Source organism: Balaenoptera physalus (genome assembly GCF_965194825.1).
Source record: "Balaenoptera physalus genome assembly, chromosome: 14".
Taxonomy (NCBI): Eukaryota; Metazoa; Chordata; class Mammalia; order Artiodactyla; family Balaenopteridae; genus Balaenoptera; species Balaenoptera physalus.
Window position 1 is genome coordinate 70,592,769 of NC_138893.1, and position 23,148 is coordinate 70,615,916.

Here is a 23,148-nt window from a genome sequence, read left to right on the forward strand (position 1 = left end):
ACTGGTTTCTTTCATAATCCCTAAGTACTTTATTTGGGGCACTTAAAAATGTTATTCTGGGAAGTGATCCATAGGCCTCCCCAGATGTAAAGGGGGGTCCGTGGCACAAAAACAGTGACTGCCCCGTGCTCTGGGCTCGGGGGCACTTCCTGTCCTTACCCCACGGCTGTAGGGGTTACTACAGGAGCTGGACGTCCAGGCAGGCCAGCTTTGCCCACATGCCTCTCTGAGACTTACCAGCTGGGGTCTCTGGGGAAGAATCTGCACCCAGCCGCACCTGGGTTCGGTGCTGTGTGGGGAAGATTACAGGATATAATGTTGGGTAATGACCGGTACCACCCGCCCCCCGCCCCGCTGCTCACCGTGGGCCAGCTCCCTTTTGCTCCCTGTGCTGGCCAGGATGACAGGGCTGAGAGGAGCTGAGCAGTGTTGGGCTGTGGTAGCAGCTTCCTTCCCCATCTGTCACGTGGGGCTTAGGGGCTTGACTCCGTCCTCCGGAGTATTGGGTCACGTAGCCCTCCCTGTCTGCCCTTTGAGGAGCCAGGAGCAGAGAGCCAGCATGGACTTGGGGGCCAGCATGCTGAAAGCCCTCCTCCTTCTCCTGGGTAAGTGAGACGTGCGGAAAGGGGGCTCGTGTTACTCTTTTGTGGCAGGTGAGTGCCTCAACGTGTTGGAAACTGGGGCACGTTAGCCCATCAGGACTCAGTCCCTAAAGCACTGAGTCTTTGGACAGATGGCTTTTCTCACTTTGAGGGGACAGTAAGCAATGCTCTTGTCTGTTTCACTCTAGCTGCAACTTACAAATGCTTCCGGGACAGTGGAGAACAGTAAGTATGGGTTTGGGACCTAGACAAATCTGGCTTTAAATCGTGGCTCTGTTGCTGACAAACGGAGCAAGCTTCTTAGACTCCCAGTTTCTGAACCAATAAAAGGGAGGATAATAATGTTTACCTTCTAGGATTGTGTGAAAATTAAGTTAAATTTAATTGAGTCAAATCAAAATAATTACATAAAATGAGAAAATGTAGGTATGGAGATGTTTTTCTAATGTTAATGGTGAATCAGTCTTTTTATGGAATAAAGTAGACTCTTAATTACCCAGAGGTATCTTTGTTTTTTAAAGTCATTTTTAATCCTGTGATCACAACAAGGAAGAAGGGAGAGAGGCAGAGACTAAGAGAAAAGCAGGGCCAGATATAGAGGGAGAAATATCAGGCCAGAGAAGCAGAGAGGAAAAACCCAAGAGAGACAGAGATCAAGGCAGAGTGAGGGTTAGAAATACTCATAGGTACAGATAGAAAAGGAAAGAGTCATACAACTTTGCAACATCCCCATTAACATCAACTGTTATTTCTTAAAAAGGCAATGGATGCCTGTGGTATACACAAAGATGCTCTTTCTCAGAACTTGCACTGAGTCAAGACTCAGAGACAAGCAGTCTGTCTCTAGATTTAATATTCTGTCTCTGGAGCAATAGCCTGTATCCTGGACATGGATGAAATTATTCCCATGGGGAGGACTCTCTACGAAGCCTGCACCAAGCCCAGGGAAGAAGAAAGACCCTGACCTTTGGGAGTTAGTATGTCAGACAGACAGCAGCCTCGGCATCTATCAGTTTACACGTGGAAATCAGCATGTGTAATGAGTGACAGTGGCAGTGAGAGGATGGTGAGAACCAGCAAGCCAGAACTAAGGACGTGCAGGGCAGATAGTGCAAAGTGTACCCGGTAAATGGCAGAAGGTGACAGAAGTTCTAACCCTTGTTTCTGCTTTTGACCTATGTAGGTACACAAACCACTCTGTCCTGGGGGAAAAAGTTAAATTTAAGAAGCCCAATGAAGAAAATGTGTAAATTATATGAACAGGCAATTCATTGAAGAATTACAAATAGATGATAAACCTTTAGAATGCTCAAGCTCACGAATAATAAAAGAAATAATAACATCCAACATCCTTGAGTGCTTCTGATGAGCTGCGTATTCTTCTATATATTCTGCTCAACACTTTGTATTAGCTCATTCAGTCCCCACACAACTCTGTGAAATAGGTCCCCCTATTATCTGCATTTTATGGATGAGGTTTTAATTACTTGGCTTTCAAATACTATTAGTAGTATCTGAAAGAGATAGTAGTGATTAGGCATGTGCGTTCAGCTCTAAACCCCCTGAATGTTAACTCTTGCTCTGCTATTTACCAGCCCGGAGAGCGTAGCCGGGATCTCCATCCTTGTGCTCAGTTTCCTCATCTGTAACTTGGGGTTAAAGATTGTACCAACCCCATAGGTTGAGAGATTTCAATCTATTATCACATTTAAAGCAGGTAGCCGGTATCTAATGTGAGGTGAGCATTCACTATTGAGTCTTTGGGATACCGAATTCTCTGAAGACAATTTGGTAATTTGTAGCAAAATATAAACTGTTCACAACCTTATACCCCAAAATTCCACCTCCAGGAACTTACCCTAATGAAATAATAGGGTAAAAGCTCCTTAAAATATTTAACAGGATGCCATTCAGCACTGCTGACCACAGCGAAAACCAGAAACAAGTGATTACCAGTCGGAATATGGCTAAATCAATTATGCTCTAATGTTTCCAACAATATCCAATAAGTTTAAATGAAAAACTTAACTTTCTCAGAACTGATATGGATAGAAGATAAGAGACAAAGTGATGGTTACAGAGTTATAGTTATGTAGTTATATTTTGCATATGTTTTCCTGCCTTTCCAAAAATTGACTGGAAGGAAATCTAGCAAATGGTTAATAATATCCTTTAACTCTTTTTAGGAAATAGGATTACGGAGCATCTTTTAGTTTCTCTGTATTGGAATTTTTCATAACGATCATATATATTCTTTTTTTTTAATAAATTTAAAAATAAATTATTAATTAATTAATTTCTGGCTGTGCTGGGTCTTCGTGGCTGCCCGTGGGCTTTCTCTAGTTGCGCCGAGTGGGGGCTACTCTTCGTTGTGGTGCACGGGCTTCTCATTGCGGTGGCTTCTCTTGTTGTGGAGCACGGGCTCTAGGTGCGTGGGCTTCAGTAGTTGTGGCACGTGAGTTCAGTAGTTGTGGCATGCGGACTTCAGTAGTTGTGGCTCCCGTGCTTTAGAGCACAGGCTCAGTAGTTGTGGCACATGGACTTAGTTGCTCCACGGCACGTGGGATCCTCCCGGACCAGGGCTCGAACCCATGTCCCCTGCATTGGCAGGCGGACTCTTAACCACTGCACCACCAGGGAAGTCCCTGATCATATATATTCTTAATTCCAATAGATAAATTTCTGTGAAGAGAAAAATAACACAACAGCCTGTTGAAAGACGTAAGAAAAAATTGTGCTTTCCCCTTTATGGACTGGTGATAGGGACCTGGGGATTATCTAGTGTAACCTGCTAACAGGTGGCCTGTGAGGTCAGGTGACCAGGCAGGTCACCCCAGGGCGTATGTGAGAACTGTGCATGAGAGGGCTTTCAGGGACACAGTCGGGAAGAGGGGCATCTCCACCTTGTCACCCCGGTGACGTCCAGGCTCTTCTGGGACCCGGGAATAGACCAGGTCCACTATTTCCCACACATGGAGTAGTTGGAGAGTTTTTGAAAAACCAGTTCTCGAATATTTTGAAATTATTTCTAAAACTTAGATCAATGTAACAAACATTCATGGACCCAACACCCCGAATTAACACATTTTAAAATTTGGTTGTTCTTTTAGATATCTGTATTTCAAAGGAGATGGATAAATCAACACATTCATCAAAGACACAGAACACCAGAGATGGAGTTAAGCTCTTTGGTTCACCTCCTCTGTCTTGTTTTCCTCTCTCCTTCTCCAGAGGAAGCAGCACCCCTGCTCTGACCACGCTTCCTTCCTGTGTTGTTTTCCAGGTGTTAAAATGTTGACCTGAATGCCACCTATGTTAGCACAGGTAACATCTGTGTCATCTACCCATTCTGAGCCTATGAATCAGGTGTATTCGTTTTAACAATCTCTATGATTCTGTTGAAACACCATGTCATAATTTCGCTATTCATTCCAGTTCTGACTGAATTTAGGTTGTTTCTAACTTTTCTCATGATGGCTGTAGCTGCAATGAGCCTTCTCGGTCCCACCTCCTAGAACCTATATGCAGCTGTTCCCTAGGAGGCACACCTGGAGGGGAGTTACTGTGTCATTTGTATGAGCAATTCTACTCTTATTGGAACTGTTCTCCACCAGTGAGGTCTGGATTATCTGTCCCGCTACAGATTCAGCAATACTCAATATTGTCAGATTTCTCATTTTTTTTTGCCAATCTGAGTAGTGAAATATTACTTCCAAGTTTTTAGGCTATGTGTTCCTGATTGCTAGTGAGAAGAACCATTTCCTGTATACTTATCCGACAGGTTTCTTTTTCTGTAAACTTCCTGCTAGTTTTATTTTGTTATTGTTCTCTTATGTATTTTTTCTGGATATTAATTATTTCTTTGTGTCATGCATTGCAAATATTTTCTCTTAGTATTATTGCTTTTCTTTTATGTTTGTGGCATCCTTTGCTCTGCAGAAGTCTCTAAATGTGATACAATCAAATGTATCAGTCTTTTCCTTTCTGTATGTTTTGTTTTTCTCTCTTGTCTACGAAACATTTTTAAAAAAACTTTAAAGTGGTTGCATTTTTCATGATTAGGTCTTTAATGTATTTGGAATTTATTTTTGTGTATGGGCTAATTTTAATTTTTTCTATATGAAACATTAATTGTCCTATCATTTATTTAATCATCTTTCCTTTCTCTCCTGCTTTGCAATGCTTCTTCTATACCTATCTCACATATGTTTGAACTGTTCATGGGCTTCCTATTCTGTGCCATTTTTGTATCTGTCTGTGTTGAGTCATGTCACACTGTTTTATTTACTATAGCTTATGCATCTTGATTACTTGTAGGTAACATCCCTCCTCCTCCATCTCCTCCTCTTCTTCTTCCTCCTCCTCTTCCTCTTCCTTCTTCTTCTTCTTCTTCTTTTGTGCCTTAAACTCATCTTGGCTCTTATCATGCCCTTACTCTTGCATGTAGAGTAATTGCACGCATTCCTTGAAAGCATCATAAGCCCACTTCCTGAGATCTGATTCTGGGTATGGTGCTGCTCCCAGCACCTCTATGTAGACCTCATTCATTTCTCACAAGCAGCCCACAAGGTAGATGCTCTTACTACCATAATCATCATTATGCCCATTTCATAGATGAGGAAACTGAGGCACATATCAATACAGTTGCTTACCAGAGGTCATGGAGCAGGTAAGCGAGAATGGTGGGATTCAAATGGAAGCATTTTGATGCCCAAAGCCTATATTTTTAGCCTGTCAGTCAAGACTAGGAAGTGGTATCATCATGCAAAAACTGACATGACTTTTCAAACTGTTCTTTCAATTTTTTTATTTCAAAATAATATCAAACCTAAGAAAAGTTGCAAGAATAAGAATAGTGCAAAGAATGTATGATTTGCTGATTTCTTAAACAAATTACCTCATTTGCTTTATCATATATTTTCTCTTTCACTCTCTCTCTCTGAAGATAGGGAAAAGATATGATAAAGCAAATGTGGTTATGTCTATTCTGTATTTATAACCTCTATCTATCTATATGTAAATATAGCTATGTTTTTATAAAACAAATGAGGATATCTATTATATATAATAGATATGATATATATGTATATATACATATATACAGAGAGAGAAAGAGAGAGAGAGAGAGAGAGTGAGAGAGTTTTTTTCCAGAGCCATCTGAGATTAAATTATACACATCATTTTTTTTTAAACCTACTAAATACATTAATGTGTATTTTTTAAAGACTGGAGATAATCTCTCACATAACCACAGTCCCAGTACAGTTATCAACTTCAGGATATTTAACATTGACAAATACTTTCACATAATCTATCATAGTGCAATATTTACAGGGGACCCAGCAACATCCTTTGCAGCTTTCACTGCGTCTCAGCCAAGGAGCCAGTGGGGAGGATCAGATGTTTCGTTTGGTAGCCATGTCTCTTTAACTTTCTTTGACCTGGAACATCTCCACAACTTTTGTTCACTGTTTATGACACTGATGTTTGAGAAATTTCCATCCCCTTTTTTTCATGGAGCATTCCTCATTTTGGGGTTTACTTGATATCCTAGTGATCGGATTCCAGGGCTCCCTTCCCCACCAGAAAACTCCGTAACTGATCTTGTGTCCTCAGGGTTTCACATTGGGAGGCGTAGGACAGCTTCCTGAGAAATGCTGATGTACTTCTGACATAATGATGAAAGACTTAAAACTAGGTTTTGGATTATAGTTGTCACAATTCTAAATAAATTATTTGCCACTTAACTACTAACCAATCAATATTTTAAAATTTTGTTAAAATATTGCTCTAAGAAGAGCTATTGAAAATATCTGGTGAAATTTCTAAGCATTTTATTAGAGGTTTGCACCTTCCTTTTTAAAAAGCTGCTGTATAAAATATTCCTATAGACTGTAATTCCCACCAAAAAGTCAGCCATCTGTCTTCATTTTAATTCCGTTGGAAAGCACCGCTGAAATCTATGTATTATTATAATCATGATAATAAAAGAAACATAATATCACTTTAATTATGTTCCAGTGTCTAAAACATTCTTCACTGAAGGAGCCAGGGTTATTGAAGAGAGCAGAGGCTTTTCTCCCCCCTTAATTTATAATGAAAAGATGGCAGAGGCCAGGGTAAAGAGAATTAAATTCGTTTTTATCTTACAAGTCAAAGTCATCACTTTATTCCTTGGCTCTTACTCCCTGAGATCTTTGTAAAAATCTTTCCTGACAGCTTTTCCCCTGTTCCAGATTCCTGCCAAGACAATGGTTCAGAATTGTGTGGTGTGTGGATTCCAGTGAGAAAGAATTCCTGCTGTATTACTTCTCTTTGACTGTGTAACAAATTGCCACAAATATAACAAAAGAAACATGCACTAGGGTCTTTCTCAGAAAGTCAGCAGAGGGTAAAGGAAGGGGCTAGGCCCCCGGGAGGCAAGGAGAAATTTCCTGATAGAGTAAGAATTCTCTTCATGACTTTTACCCATTTTCTAATTCAATTGCTTGTTTTTTTTTTCTTTTCTTTTATTACTGCAGAATCTTAAGAGTTCTTAATATATTTTGGACTTGAGTTCTTTGTCAAATATGTGATCTGCAAGTAGTTTCCCTCAGCCTCTAGCTTGTCTCTTCATCCTTGTCACAGGGTCTTTCACAGAACAAAGTACTTAATTTTAATTAAGTTTAATTTACTGATTTGTTTTTCTTTTATGGATCATGCTTTTGATAGCGTGTCTGAGTTTTCACCAAGCCCTAAGTCTCTAAGATTTTAGCTTACACTTTCTTCTAAAAGTTATATAGCTTTATATTTTGCATTTAAACCTATGATCCATTTTGAATTCACCTGTGAATTTAAGTCAAGGTCATTTTTTTCTTCTTTTTTCTTTCTTTCTTTTCCTCCCTTCCCTCCTCCCTCCCTTCTTTCCTCACTCCCTCCCTCTCTTCCTTCCTTCTTTCCCTCCTCCCTCCCTCCCTTCCTTCCTTCCTACCTTCCTTCCTTCCTCCCTCCCTCCCTTCTTCCCTTCCTTCCTTCCTTCCTTGCATCCTTCTTCCCCGCCTCCCTCCCTCTTTTTCTCTCTCTCTCTTGCTTTGTTGCTTTCATTATTCTGTGTATATCCAATTCCTCCAGCACCATTGGTTGATACAAAGATTCTCCCTCTATTGAACTGATTTTGCTCACTCATCAAAAACCTGTTGGTCGTACTTGTGTTATTGATATATTAGAGCTTTCAGTCTGACATTTCATATTTTGATTTCTGATCGTTCTCTGTTTTTCGTTTCTCTTTTTCCTACCTTCCAGTGTGTTACTGGAACTTTTTTTAGAATTCCATTTTGATTTGTCTGTAGTATTTCTGAGTATGTTGCTTTTCATAGCATTTTGAGTGGTTGCTCTATGTATTACATTATAAACATAATGTATCACAATCTACTGGTGTCAACATTTAACAGTTCACGTGAAATGTAGAAATTGTGCTTCTGTGTCCCTTTACTCTCTTAAATATTTCTTCTACATATATTGAGAACTGTATCAGACATGTTATAGTTTTTTAGCTTTAGCTGTTAAACAATTTAGACATCTTAGAGGAGAATGAAAATCTGTTTTATTGCCACATATTTTTATGAGCTGTGACAGACACCAATGACTCAGCCTCACCTGACCTCAGGCCACATGCCGCTTCCAGGGGGAACCTCAAGGCCCTCAGCCAGTTTGCCTTCCCCTCTCTACCTTTCAGGATCTTCTTATGTGAGTTTTTAATATAATATCTAGCGTGTTTTGCTATACTTAGTGAGAGCAATAGAGAAAAGTAAGCCTATCCCATCTTCCCAGAACGGAAGTCTGAAATGAGTTTTTAAGAGCCCGGGGGAATGGGTGATTTGGAGGAATGCTTTTTGGGGAGGGGCTCTGGGCTACCTAACATCTCTCAGACACACATCCCTGATCCTAGAGACTCCTGAAGGGGAGACATGCCCTGTGAGGTGATGGCAGGAGGTGCGACCTCGGCAGAGTGTCTGTCTGTGGGGCAATCCCCCGGTCCTTGCACACTGGGTGGGAGCTACAGCCAAGCGGCTCAGAGCCAGAGATGACCTGGCTGACACACTAATCAGCAGACTTCTTTTCTTTTCTTTTCTTTTTTATTTTTTAACGTCTTTATTGGAGTATAATTGCTTTACAATGGTGTGTTAGTTGCTGCTGTATAACAAAATGAATAAGCTATATGCATACATATATCCCCATATCTCATCCCTCTTGCGTCTCCCTCCCACCCTCCCTATCCCACCCCTCTAGGTGGTCACAAAGCACCGAGCAGATCGCCCTGTGCTATGCGGCTGCTTCCCACTAGCTATCTATTTTACATTTGGTAGCGGATATATGTCAGTGACACTCTCTCACTTCGTCCCAGCTTACCTGGCCCCCTCCCCATGTCCTCAAGTCCATTCTCTACGTCTGTGTCTTTATTCCTGTCCTGCCCCTGGGTTCATCAGAACCATCTTTTTTTTTAGATTCCATATGTATGTGTTAGCATAAGGTATTTGTTTTTCTCTTTCTGACTTACTTCACTCTGTATGACAGACTCTGGGTCCATCCACCTCACTACAAATAACTCAATTTCGTTTCTTTTTATGGCTGAGTAATGTTCCATTGTATATATGTGCCACATCTTCTTTATCCATTCATCTGTCGATGGACATTTAGGTTGCTTCCATGTCCTGGCTATTGTAAATAGAGCTGCAATGAACATTGTGGTACATGTCTCTTTTTGAATTATGGTTTTCTCAGGGTATATGCCCAGTAGTGGTATTGCTGGGTCACTCACTCCTAAATTAAACCACTCGTGCTTCCTCTTTAAAGTCACGTAAGCATCTCTGTCACACCCAGATCCTCATTTATCCGCCAGAATTGCTTGAACTGCTCCTTTTATTAAATTTGATTCCATTAAATAACCGGCTAATGGTTCTCAGTAAGATGAACTGGGCTCACGCTCTCCCTCTTGTCTGAATGAAACAGATGAGCAGCTGGGGAATTTCTGCCTGGAACCTGGCTGCACCCACCCCAGAGGCCTGTGCAAACCCTTGGGCCACATCATCAAGGAGTTGATGTCCAGGGATCGAGGTGAAGGACTGGAGCTGGGCCCATGGGCTATACCACATGGACATCAGGGCTTTCTCTTATGTTAAGGAAACAACGTTTTTCACCAGACTCTGCTGGGACACAAAATAAGTGAGTCAGGCCCCAACCTGAAGGCGTTGACAGTCTATGGAGAGGACAGTTGTAATGTGGTGGGTTAAGCGCTGAGATGAAGGAACATGGAAGGAAGAGAGGAGGAGCACCTTGATCCAAACTAGGGTATCCAGGAGGGCTTCCTGGAAGAGGAGTTTTGCTGAGAGCAAATTGCTTATGCCTCTGCCTGGCTGAAATCCTTCAGCAGCTTCCCACTGCTGCAAGGACAGACAAGCGTTTATGTGGCCAAAGGGCCTCCCTAGCTCTGTCATGTGGCCCATCCCAGGGCTCCTGCTCCCCAACCCCATGAATATCCATCAAGTTCCTGTCCAGTCTCCAGGCCTCCTCACGTATTGTCTCTGTTGTGTGGGATACGTGCCCTCCCCAACCCCAGGACCCCAGAGATGCTCTCCCCCAGTGCTCCTCACAGTTCTAACAGCATTCCTGTTTCCATGTGTGTCTGTTTGGGTCTCACTCCATCCCACACTGTCACCTCGGTCAGGGCGGGGAGCCAGTCTTGCAGGCCGCCGCTCAGCTCAGGCCCAGTAACTGCACTTGTTTGAGTTGATTAGTGCATGAAGTAGAGGCTCAGATTCTAGGAGCCAGTCTGCAGGAGCTGTGAGCAGGGAAGGGTCTGGCTGGCCCAGGAGGGCTGCGGGGAGGGCAGCGCAGGCTGGAGAGGAGTGTGAGGTGAGGCCGGGAGCCGAGCCCAGGAGGGCTGGGTGAGCCTCAGGAGGAAGCTGGTCTTACCCTGAGGGAGTTTTTAAGCAGCCCTGGAGGGAGAGGCCCCCTGGCCGGTGTAGCAGGCAGGCTGGAGGTAGGGAGACTTCCCAGGAGAGAGAAGACAGGCTGGATGTGTCTAGGGCCTCGCCAGCAGGGTCCACGCTGGCTTCTGAGGCCGCATTACAGACTCACGCCAGCTTCCCCACTGGAAGCAGCGTGTGGCCTGAGGTTGGGGAGTGGCTGAGGTGCCAGGTCTGTCACAGCTTGTGCCGCAGAAGACAGTGTTGGACGGGCAGGCCTGCGACTGTGAGGCAACAGCCCGGGACAGCTAAGCTGACCCAGGGAAAGCTCTGCAGAAGCTCAGAGAGGGCCCATGAGGCAGCCTTGCGGTATGAAGAACAGAGCCCCTTCCTACAGAGCTGTAGATGAGCCCTAGTCACTGAGCCACACGACACATTGTTACGAAGCTTTAGTCAACCTGGAGCCACTGTGACCCTGTGTGCTGGCCTGAGACTCTTCTGAGGAGCCTGGCCAGCCCAGGTTCAAAGCCCAGAGCGCTCCTATTCAGGTGTGTGACCCAACAGGACACGTCACCTGCTGGGGCTTCCCTGTGAAGGGAGAACTGTGGTCCCCAAGAGAGGCCCCCGGCCCTACCTGGCTTTAGGGGGCCCGCATATCACACACACGTATCCAAATGCAAGAATTTTTTTTTTTAGTCTTGTCAGAAAGTCTTTGAAAGTTCTGGAACTGGATCAGCACACGGATATAAGGGAGAGGGACTTGTATGTGTGCTGGGCAGCTGAGAGTGAGGGGACAGGAGCCACAGCTTGGCGGGGGCTAGAAACTAGAGAGCGAGCGAGGGGCTGCTTTTAGTTCAATGACCAAGGGCATTCCTACGCAGACCCAGCTCCCAGAGAGCTGTGCTTCCTCCGTCCATTTGGTGCTCTAGTTTGGGAAGATGTCTTAACACTGCCCAGGAGTTCAGTGGGGAAAGCAAAGTGTTGGTTAGTGGGAGGCCCCTCAGGACGTCAGACTGAGCCAGGCTCCATCCCAAATCCTGGAGGGTCTGGTCTTTCCAGGAAGCCCAGGCCAAGCCCGACTTCTGCCTGCCCTGTTCAGAAGACCTTGGCAGCCCTTGGGGCCGTAGGCAGGGCTGAGCTTCCCTCTCCAGAAGGTGATCCCTGGGGAGTGGACTGCAGGGCCTGCCGGGAGGTGGCAGGGGCAAGTGGGTTGGGCCCTGTGTGTAGCTTGATCTGTAACCTTTAAATATTTAGATTAGTGGCATGCCCTGGGTTCTGCAAATGTTGGAAGCGGCCTTTAAAAAGATAATTATGGTGGAGACGCCCAACACAGACCTTGGCACACAGCAGGGCCTGATGATGGCAGCAGATGGCTCGGTGTTGCCAAGCTCCCCCGGCTCTCACTGGCTGGGTGTGGCTTTTCTCTGCAGCATCATGGCCCCTTCCCCGAGGGCCAGGCCACCTGTCATCCCACAGCCCCACCCCCTGGACACATACCCCCCTCCGCCAAGTCCCCGAGGACTCCTGAGCGAAGCTTCCCAGAGGCTGAAGAGCACAGTATGAATATTGCATGAATCATAATAACCCACCACTTAGCGGTTACGCAACGCTTTCCTCTTGCACGATGCTTTACCATCATTGATTAGTTATTCTGCACTGTTTCCAGCCTCCCCTGCTCTCCCTGCAAAGGTGGGCCCTGAGACTCGCTCCTGAACACAGGCCTTCTCTGGTCCGAAGCGCCTATGTTGAGTGGGTGGGCTGTCCCCTAGATGGAATGCCACAGCCTTCTAGAGGCAACAGCAGAGACCTGGGACCATCTCCCTTCTGACCTGAGCGCCCCTCCAGAGCCGCCTCCTGGTATGCTCTGCCCCTGCCTGTCCCTCGTCCCCTGGAAAGCTGAAGACCCCGTGTCAAGCGGTGGCTGAGTGCTCGTAGAAGACGGTTCCTGCCCTCACTTCAGTCTGTGCTCCCCCCAACCTGTGAGGGGATCCTCGCAGCCACGCTCCGTGTGTGGCCGGGCAGGCTTCCCATGGGCACCCCCGTTGCTGAGAGGCCAGCGAGCTGGGAGCCATGAGGGGTTCCAAGTATCATTCCTTCCCACCCACCATGGGGGCATAGGTAAGTTTCATGCCCTCCCCAGAGACATTCAAAGATGAGCGAACCCCTCCACTGGTGAGTGTAGAGTTGGCTGGGTGTTCCAGCTGTGGGACCTCTGACCCCGGCCTCCCTGGACATCACCGCCCACCCCACCAGGGCAGCCCCAAGCACCTCTGACTCCCTCGAGGTTTCGGCAGCTCGCCCGCCAGCTGTGAGAGCATTTACATGTCACCACTCCTGGCCAGCACGGACCTGGGGCTCCGTAGGGGCCCTGCCCCTTTGGGAGCACGCCCTAGGCCTAGAGTACCCGTGGTTCCACCTTGGGCCGGAGCTGGCTCCCTGCCTCCAGCCCCTCCATTAGCCTGGAAGGGTATTGCTCAGTTTGGCTTCTGTAGCTAAGTGTTTTAATCCCAGTGTGTGAATCTTTAAGAATTAATTAGCAAAGATTGCTCAGGAAAAACAAAGTGGGCATAAGTTTTGATACCGTCTGGTCACCCACCATTATTGTTTTCCTCTTAATTATGAGGTTATTTCTAGAAGCTGGAGTCATTTTCCCTTGCATTTTGTTGCCTTGAGTGGGCTCCTCCATCTTTCTGGTGGCCCTCTGTGGCCTCCTGCTTCCAGCTCCTGCCCAGGGTGGCCATGTCCTGGCTGCCTGTCCCGTCCCCATCCTCTGGAAAGCCTGGAGAGCCTCAGTTTACCTGTGCCCCCTCGCTGCTCTGACCCACTGAGCCTGCACCCCCTTGGGACTCTTGGCCTTCGCTGGCACCTCTTCCTCTGCTGGGGCACCTTCCCTACCTGCCTCCATTCCCCCTCCCCCACCATCTTCACTGGCTCCTACCTGTCCTTTTGTTTTTAATTTAAATAGTGCTCACTCCAGGGGACCTTCTTGATGCCCCCAGCCTTGGTCCCCCTGGACGCTAACGGCCGTGTGCTTCCGTGTGTTAGCAGGGACCCCCTGCCTAGAATTCCTTACTCACTGCCCATCTTCCAGGAGCCAGGCCCCACTGCAGGCCGGGGCCTGGGCAGTCCTGAGCTAGGTTTGGGAGCAAGTGCTCTGTCCGGCTCAGTGTGCTCTCTTGCCATGGATGGGGATGCATGGAAACCAAGGCACTGTTCCCAAGCTCCCAGGCCCATCGTGGAGCCGTCTTTGCTTTGTTCTCCTGGATCTTCTGTTTTCCTTCTGCTTTCCATCTCTCAAACCTGTGCAGCTCCGCAGGTTTGGGTTCTGCCCCAAGTCTAGGTGCTGTCACAGGAAGAAAGGAACGCCAACAGCTGTGGGAGAGGAGTGGCAACGTCCTGTTTACTTGAAGTTTGGCAGTTGCAGCTTCTTTACTGAGACCGGAAGAGGGTATTGAGGAAGAGCAATTTCAAGGTGGTTTCTAGGCTTGTGAGCAAGGAGCCTGACGTTCCTGCAAGTCACAGCCATGTCAGAGGAAGGCTGTAGACCCCAGCGCAAACCCAGCAGCTGCTGGGAGCAGGGCTGCTGTATAACCCAGGCCGACTCAGAGTCTGGCATCCTTCTCAGGAGAGGACTGAAGCCTCCATTCTGTATTTGGGCCTAGTGTGCCTAATTTCCAGCACCAAACAGCCCCAGGGCGGGGCAAAAGGGCCAGGTCCACCGACCTTGTTTTTCTGAAAAGCAGACCCATCGTGAGCTCTGAAGAGGGAAGGGGTTGCCAGCACCCACAGCCCCCAAACTAGCCCAATTAGAGAAGCGTGCCCTGGGTTCCACTGGGACCCCAAGGTCAGCTTCCATTGCAAGGAGGCTTCGGGACAAACAGGCAAGAGAAAGAGCTGTCTAGGTGAGTCCCTTCTATGTGTCAGGGGCTGAAGGCCCCATTTTCAGGTGAGAAGAGTGAGGCCCAGGCTCAAACCACGGTGTGAAGCATAATTGGGGCATCCCCTTTCCCTCTGCACTTCCAATCCCCTTTCTAATCCTCCCTCCCAGTGGGATCTGGCTGTGTGGTACTTGGACCCAGGGCCTCAGGTGCATCCACACTGACGGCAGCCACGTGTCCCATCTGTGTTCCACACGTGTTCTACGAGTGTTCCTGGTCTCAGAGTCTTAGGAGCAATGCTGTCACTAGATTTGTTTCTCTGTGGCTGAACTTTACTTCCTCCTGAGTCCTGTTATCACTACAAAATTGATTTTATCACTGCAAACCACTTCTGGTTTAACAGTAATTTGGGGGTAACTTTCCCATCAGTTCAAGATTCTCCTTTTACTTTCTGCTTGCATCTCCCAGGAGGAGAAACTAAGTTCCAAGGAGTCTCACATGTCATCCTGGTCCTGGGGAGAAACGGCTCACTTGGGCTATCTGAAGTGTGTCCTTCGTGCCACAGAACACCCTTCGGGGGCAAGGGTAGGGGAGTGACAAGGTTGCGGGGGGATCCTGAACTGACAGAGAGGAGGGGACCTCCAGAGGAAGTGGCTTTGTGCTATGCCTTGGAGGATAAGAGCTTTCCATAGGACAAAAAAAGTATTGCATCAAAAAGCAGCAAGTGCAAAGGCCCAGAGGTGCACAGGCTTCCTTAACTTGCGGATCCTAGTTGGGTTCATTTGAGGCTGTGCTGTGAGCTCCTCGTTCGCAGCCAGCACCCTCTGCTGTGTGAAGGACCTGCCACCTAAGTCATTAGGATGCTTCTGATTGCAGGTGATATTTACGTAGCTCAGATAAGACTATAAGATAAAGAAGGTGTTTCCTTATTGAGGGGGCTGAGAATTCAAGAAGAGGTGCTTCAGGCACAGCTGGATCCAGGGGCTCAAAAGCCATCTTGGACTTGGTCTCAGCCTGACCTTTTTCTGTGGAGGCTTCAGTCTCAGTAGGTTCCCTCCACCCCGTGGGCCTCCCTCCACCCCTCAGTTACCAATTCCAGAAGGCACTCCTCTTTCTTAATATTTTCCCCAAAGTCCCAGAGTTGAGTCTCACTGGACTGAGTTGGATCACCCCTTGACCAGTCCCTGCTGACAGGAAGAAGTAATACCTGATTCATCAGGGATGGTTCACAGGTCCGTCCTGGAACTGGCCTCGAGGGAATCACAAGGAAGTGGTTCCCCACAGGAAAGCCAAGGTGCTGCCTGCAGCCGAGGGGCCAGGAAAGGTGGGCAGGCAAGTGTGGCAAGGCCAGCCCACACACCCCCGTTCAGACTTTCTCCAACTCCTGGAGGCTGAGGTTTGCAGGAAGATGCCGGACATCACCCACGACACTCTGATCTTTTCTTCAGTGTAAATCTTGTCTCCCCATCACTCTGCAAGCTCCTTCACGGGGGACCGGGGTCTTGGGTTGCTCTTGGATCTCCCTGGTCACCAGGGCCACGTGGAGCACAGTGGCAGGTACTTCATTCCTATGTGTGGATTCTGTTAGCGGAGGACGGATGCCTTTTCTAGACATCTGAAACCCCTTCCTCGAGTTGAGGACATTGGAATTTATACCATCTAAACTTAGGAGCCATTCTGTAATATTTAAGTTTCAAGATGAAAATGTCCAGGCATCAATTGACAAACACTTAGGGCAGCCTCTCCCTATTTTTAGGTAGGATACTTATAGAACGACATCTGCGTGCATGCACGCCCACTGCTCCACAACTGGAAACACACAGCCTGATTCTGCCCAAATAAGGGTGTCGAAGAGGGACAGCTCCCACGGAGGGTGGACCCAACAGGTGTGGACAGCACGGGAGGTCTGAATGGCAGGGATGGGCTCTCAGCGGGTCAGATTCCAACTGAGATTGGGCAGGCCACCCTGCGTCTTCCGCTCCCTCTCTGGAGCAACCCTGCTCCTGTCTTCCTCTGAAGGCTGCCCCCCACCCCCGTACTCGGGGGGAGGGGGACGGAGGGAGCCTCCAGGCCTCAGGACTATTTACTCTTGCAGGAGATTCCTTCCTGTTGTGAAACCACTTGCAGAGAGCAGGCTGTGCTCTGCAGGACTGAGGCGGGAGGGGCTGCAGAGAGGGGGGTGGGACACTGGCTGTTGTGCAGGGAGGGGTGGAGTGTCAGGTCTCTGTCAGCAGCATGTCCGAATGGGGCCTGAGGTGGAAGGGCGACCCTAGACTCAGAGCCGGAATGGTGCCTTTGTGCATCTTAGCAAAAGGCACCATCCTCTGGGCAGGGGTAGCCTCAGGTGTGCGGCTTGGTGAGAGCTCCTGGGCCCGATGTGGCACACATGGGGACAATGTGGGTGGAGGCCCTGGAGCCTCAGCAGGCCCATCTAGAGGCAACCCCCCTGCTCTCTGCTCTAGGCAGCAGCAAAGGCCATGCCCTAAGACCTTGGCTCCTGCCCTCTGCACCTGGTTCAGTGTGGACGGTCCTAGCCAGGAATGCCGGTGGTCAAGCCAGATTTGGGCAGCACTGTGCCTACTACAGCCCTGTGAATCTACCAGTCAGAGGGTCCCTGCCTGCCCTCCAGGACCCCAGCCTTGGCACTGCCAGCCCCTGCTCAGCCCCCTTGGACTGTCTCCTGGGTTTGAGAGACTGTCTTCTGGATGCTAAGCTCCCAAATCATGTTTGCACGAGAGAACCCAGAGCCACGCCCAGCAAGTGCGGCGTGGCTTCCTCATGGGTCTCTCACAGACCTGAACGCAGGAGCAGTCAGGAGGCTTCTGGCTGTGCTTGCAGACCGGCCCTGCTAGGGCCATCCATCCTCCAGCTACTTTGCGGCGCCAGGGGAAATCAGCGCTGGGGACTCGTAGGGGTCTACGGCCCAGGATGAACTCCCCCGGCTGATGACCCTGGCCGGAGGCAGGGGTGTGGGCAGCTGGGCACAGATGTGCTTCTGACAGATCCTCATCCAGGGGCTCTGAGAGCACAGGGCGGAGCTCGGGAGGAGGGCGGCACGGAGGATTTCCCTCCCCGAGGAGGGGAAAGTCTGCCGCCGAGTGGCTGTCTGGCTGGCTAGCAGGAATTACGGGGATGGGCTGTGGCTGGTGGAGTGCACAGTGAGGCCCACGGCAGCTGTCAGGGCAGCAGCCCCGTGGAGGACACTCACTCAGTCTCTGACCTCGGACCTGAGGCCCAGGAGCCTGTTTGGGGCCAGGGACTAGGGGCAGCCTCCCACCTTGGGGCGGACCCAGGATGGAGCGTGGAGAGAGGTGTCTAAGGGGCCTGACCCTGTTGGGAGTGAGAGTGGGTGCTGGGCTGAGCCTAGGATCCCTGCCAGGGAGGGGCAGAAAGAGCAGAGCGTTCAGGATGATGCCTTCGGTCGGTAAGGCTGATGAAAGATGCTGGGCAGCTTGGTGAGGACTGGGGCCTGGCGCTGTTGCCGAGGCCAGGGCCACGCTTTTCTGGACGCCAGATGTCCTTTCTCCCCTTTCCTTCTCAGCCCGCCTGTCAGTGGTCTGGGCTTCGCCGGCAGAGCCTACGTGTGTGTCCCACTGTCCCCATGTCTCCTTGTATCTCTCTGGCTCTCTGACTCTTTCCATCTCGCTTTTTCTGATCTGTGTCCTTTCTTCTTTCTCTGTTCAAGTTTCATCTTGAGCTCATACAAAGTTTTTATGCTTCATGATGGTCAGAGAGATGGTCACCAGAGGAAGACCCCCAAGGGGGGACCCAGGAGAGATGTCTGTGTGTGAGGGGGGCAGGGGAGAGGCTGTCCCTCAGTGGGCCTGGCCTCATGCACTTGTGCCTGCCCTGCCCCGTGCCCTGTCTTCCTCCCAGTAAAGGCAGTGCAGAGCAGACTGGTGTCAGAAAGGCCCCAGCGTGAGCACACAGCACACACAACTCTGTGTTTCTGGCATCAGGCCGGAAGTCGGCTGCATTTGGTGGCTTTAGCAGCCCAGACCTACCATGTGTGAAACACAAGGCTTTGTCCCATCCCTGGAAAGGTTTACAACCTGACTGCAGTGGCAGGATTAAGGTGAAGAATTAATGTAAAGAGACAATGAAGCTCAATGGGGGCTTCAAAGAACTGACAAAACCAGGGTCATATTGCGTTGTGAGGTGTGGGTGAGTGGATGGGCCCCACGAGGGCCCATCAATGACAGAAGTCACCAGATTTCCAAGAAGACTTGTAATCCGAACAAGGCTGTGTACTTTTGCTTCAGAATCCTCCAGCTTTTTCACCACCAAGTGAGGCCACCAGAAAACCCCTAAACCCCATTACGATGGTCCCTTCCCCACCAATGCACTCAGAGTGAACACGTCCTCTGTGGAGTGTCAACCCAACCCCTGGGCAGCACTGAGCATGGTCAGCAGACGTGGCCATGTGACATCTTGCTGCTTTGGTGAGCAAGTGCTTCAGTCACCATTGACCTCCAGGAGGTCAGGACTCAGGAGGTGGACCTCTCCTGGAGCTAAGCTGGGGAAGATGTGGTCCCTCTCAATGAAGTCACCTGCTCTCTTTTAGGAGAAACAGGGGTGTTTTTGCTGCTTCTGCCTTTGCCTGGAAGCTTGAACCCGAGATTAAGGTTTGGGCCTCACCGTCTACCTGCGCCTGCCTCAGCCCTCCAGGCCTTGGCCTTGATGATTTTTGCATCATTCTATTTGTTAGCCGCCTGGGATTTGAGTTTGCAGGGCATCACGGGGCTCTGGGTACGGGTGGCAGGGTTGCCACTTTCCGCTTCTCTTGACCCTTGGGCACATCATCAAGTCCTCAATGCCTGGGTTCCCCACTCATCAAAAGGCAGTGACGACTGTGCCTGTCTCACAGAGCTGTCGCTGTGACTATTAAATGTGTTAATGCAAGTTCTGCCCCCTCAGAGTAAGTGGCCAATTAATGTACACTTCCCTCTCCAAAGCCCATGGCTCTGCCTTAGCTTTTCTAGGGCCCATCTTCAGGGATCAAGGCCCAGCTTGTGAGCCACGACTCCTGTCTTAAGGTTTCGAGCCCAGGCTAGAAGACTGAGACGCCCCTTGCAGCATGCTCTATTACCATCGTCCAGTCATTCACCAAATGTCTATTAATATGTGCCACATCTTTTTTACCCATGCATCTGTCGATGGACATTTAGGTTGGTTCCATGTCCTAGAGAGGTGGGATAGGGAGGGTAGGAGGGAGGCTCAAGAGGGAGGGGATATGGGGACATATGTATGCATATGGTTGGTTCACTTTTCTGTACAGCAGAAACTAACACAGTATTGTGAAGCAATTATACTCCAGTAAAGATCTATTTTGAAAAATGTCTATTAATACCTCCTGTGTGCCAGGCACTGTGTCAAGTGCTCGAGGTAGAACACGCCACAGGGCACTGTACAGCTCCGTGGGGAGACCAGCCAGGAGACGCATCAGTGGGTTAATAGCTGAGAAGCTCTGAGGACAGTGCCTGGCACACAGCAGTGCCGTGTAATGTTCTTAAATAAGTGGTGTGGGCACTTACGATGGTAAGTACAGCCGCTGTGGAGCACCCAGGGGGCAGCTAAGCCAGGTGTGGGGCGTCAGGAGGAAGTGACGCAGAGCTAAGACGAGATGGAGGATAAGAGGGGAGAAGACGGGGCTGGGCAGAGGGCGTGGCCCAAGGGCAGCCGGTACCGGCCTGAGCGGGCAGCTGGAATCAGTGCAATCTGGCTGCAGTGAGAGGGTTCCTGGGAATGAGGAGGAGCCTAAAGCGGCGGGCAGCTCGGTGCTTTGTGACCACCTAGAGGGGTGGGAGAGGGAGGGGGGGAGGGAGGGAGACGCAACAGGGAAGAGATCTGGGAACATATGTATACGTATAACTGATTCACTTTGTTATAAAGCAGAAACGAACACACCATTGTAAAGCAATTATGCTCCAATAAAGATGTTAAAAAAAAAAAAAAAAGAGGCAGGCAGGGGTCACAGTGTGGGTCTTAGAAACCGTGTTAAAGAGCTGGTTTCACTTTAACTGTAGCTCAAAAAAATTGTTAACCTAAAAAAAAAAAATCACTTATAAAACGAGTGAAATAAAAAGCAGTCTTCTAATAGGAAAAAAAGAAGGATCGGGTTTAACTGAACTCAGCGGAACCTCACTCCTGGTTTTGCAGGGGACTCTAATGTCCCAGCAAGGCTCCCAGACACTCCATGGCGACCGGGAACTACCTCTGTGCTCCTGAAGGTGGTGGCCCGGCGGGAGGGCTTCCTGTGCTAGGCTTTCCCAGACCTGCGGGAGTGGGGGGTATGGGGACAGCGCCCATACCCGCCGGGCCTGATCTTGGCCAGAAGTTCTGTTCTAACCAGACTCTGGGTTTTCTGTCTCCGCAGATGTTGGAGCAGCTCAAGTGTTCACAACGGGCCAGCCTGCTGGGGCCGAAATTGGTAGGTGGCTGCCCAGCTGATTCTGGGCGCAGGGCGGAGGGGCAGGAGGAGGTACCCCGAAAGGCCCGGGCCGGTGGGGTGTCCTGGTACAGTTTCCTGCCGGTCGTCATGGAACCAGGGCAGTGTTCCCCTCAGGCCTGCCTGAGTGGCTAACACGGCTGCATCCCAGGGGTGTGGTGTTGCAGGAGAGCCTGTCCTCGAAGGGGACGTGAGTCGTCAGGGTCGCCTCCATCCACGCTCTGTGACTGCGGCCACGAGCCCGGGACAGCAGGATCTGCCTGGCTTCCGTGGCCTGGCCGGTGTCTCTCTCCACATGCATGGTCCCAGCCTCTCTCCACCTCAGGGCTCAGCTCACCAGACACAGTGCCGCTTGCATGTCACCTCCTCTGGGAAGGCTCTTGGCTCCCAAACTGGCCCGCGCCAGTCACCTGGCACTCAGGTGAGCTCTCGTCTTCCGCTGCTGACCACAGGCTCCTCAAGGTGGTGCCAGGGACTCATTCATTTGCCTTCAGCGCTCAGCAGAGCAGGCAATCAGCACACACTCTACAAGGGAACTGATGAGGGAATAAGTGAGGAAGGCTACAGGAGGCCAGAGGAGCGAGCCATCAGCCACTTGGGAATGATTTCCACAGCTGAAGGGACCATGGATGGAGTTCCAGGAAGAGGAGATGGGGTGTGGGTGGAGGTTCAGGGAGGGGATGTGCTCCCAGGAGAGTGGGAAATTAGGCCGGCCTCAGTGAGTTGGACTGTGGAACGTTAAGGACCAAGTGAATGACTTTGAACTTCATCCTGATGTAAAGGGAGCTGTGGAAGTCCTTTGCAGTGTGGTGACTGATTGAAGCCCCTTGTTCAATTCCTCCCTGCCCTTCAGATATCGAATACGCCATCACTGGGATTGCTGTGGGCTTCGCCATATCGGCCAGCTTCCTGGCCCTGAAGATCTGCACGATCAGGAAGCCCTTGTTTGATAATGATTCCTCCGAACAGAGAAGCACTAACGTGGGCTTCAATGGTAAGGAAATGATGCTCAGCCGCATCTCTGCCTTTGCCTGAGGCAAGACCTGACCTGGCCAGTCACCTGGCGTGAGGCTCTGAGGGCAACACTGGCTGGAGAGAGAATAAAAAACATGGGTTGAAAAGAAATGCAGCGACCTCTCTGTGTCTCTGTCTCTGTCTGTCTCTCTCTGCTTCTCTCTCTCTTTCTGTAGTTTTCCATTTAGTCATTCTTGAGATTCCTAAGAATCAGCTTTCCTGCAGTAAATGTGGGGAAGGGAGCTGAGTTGGCTTCAGACAGTAATTTCTATTCTCCTACTCAAATAGTGTGATCAGATGAGATGGATCCCGGGAGGTGAAGAGGTGGCTGCTGGCACGGGTGGGTGGTGGGGAGTGTGGCTGGCACTGCCCACCTGGGCCAAGTTGCACTTTTTTTCATAAATTGGGCAAGTCCTACACTGAGAAGCGCTGAGCGTATCCTCATGATCCAAACAGAGCTGGGCTTACGTGAACCCAGCGTGGTTCTCCACATGCCGTGGCAGCCATGGAGAGGTGCATCCCATGCAGACGCTGAGCACTCAGTTTGTGTTTTGACAGCAAAATGTAACATTGATTCGCACCCCTTTCTCTCAAGGTGGGACCTGCAAAATCCATTCCCCGTATAAGACTGCTTAATGGGATGGTGATGCAGTTTTTCAGAGGATGAGGAGGAAGGACCCTCACCATGTATCTGGAAAATATGATTATTACCTGTGAAGATGTGCAGAGGGGGGCAGAGAGGGGAGGAGACAGCACTCAGGAGATTCCAGCGTGTCCAACTGCACAAGCAACTTCGTTGGTCATAGGTGTTCACTTGCCATTGATTTTGTATCACGAGGAATATGAGGGGAGAGAAAAGTCTCTTCATCACACAGCAGGAGATGTTCTAGATCTCCTAAGGGCAAGAGAGCCCGGGATCTGCAAGGAGCGGGGAGGAGAGAAGCGACTGGCGGGGGTGGGTGGGTGGTGTCTCTGGGGAAGTCTCAGTTTCACCCGTGTGCTGGGCTAGAGGGCTCAGTGAGGGACCAGATGGAGAAGCTCCAACTGTGCCAAAGGGGAGGGGGCAGAGCACTCAGCCCAAGACCACCCCCCCTACCAGTGACCCCAACCCAGGGAGCCTCTCAGCAGTGCCCAAGTCAGGCGGCTCCGACCCCTCCTGCCGGCCTGGCACTGAGTGAGCTGCATCACCATCGCAGGGCCCCCTTCCCAATGCCCTGCTTTCTCTGTTTAGACAGCATCGAGCTAAAGAAGAGAACTCCAAG

At 49.5% G+C, this 23,148-nt stretch overlaps 1 protein-coding gene across 1 annotated transcript; it reads left to right on the top strand.

Annotated features, from left to right (window-relative positions):
- The first annotated feature begins 509 nt into the window (after positions 1-509).
- TMEM273 (transmembrane protein 273) lies at positions 510-22,764 on the top strand. The gene is made up of 3 exons (XM_082424323.1): positions 510-605; positions 20,801-20,854; positions 21,726-22,764. Exons 1-3 carry the CDS (start codon positions 560-562, stop codon positions 21,905-21,907), a joined length of 282 nt encoding a protein of 93 aa, XP_082280449.1. The 5' UTR covers positions 510-559; the 3' UTR covers positions 21,908-22,764.
- Positions 22,765-23,148: the final 384 nt, after the last annotated feature.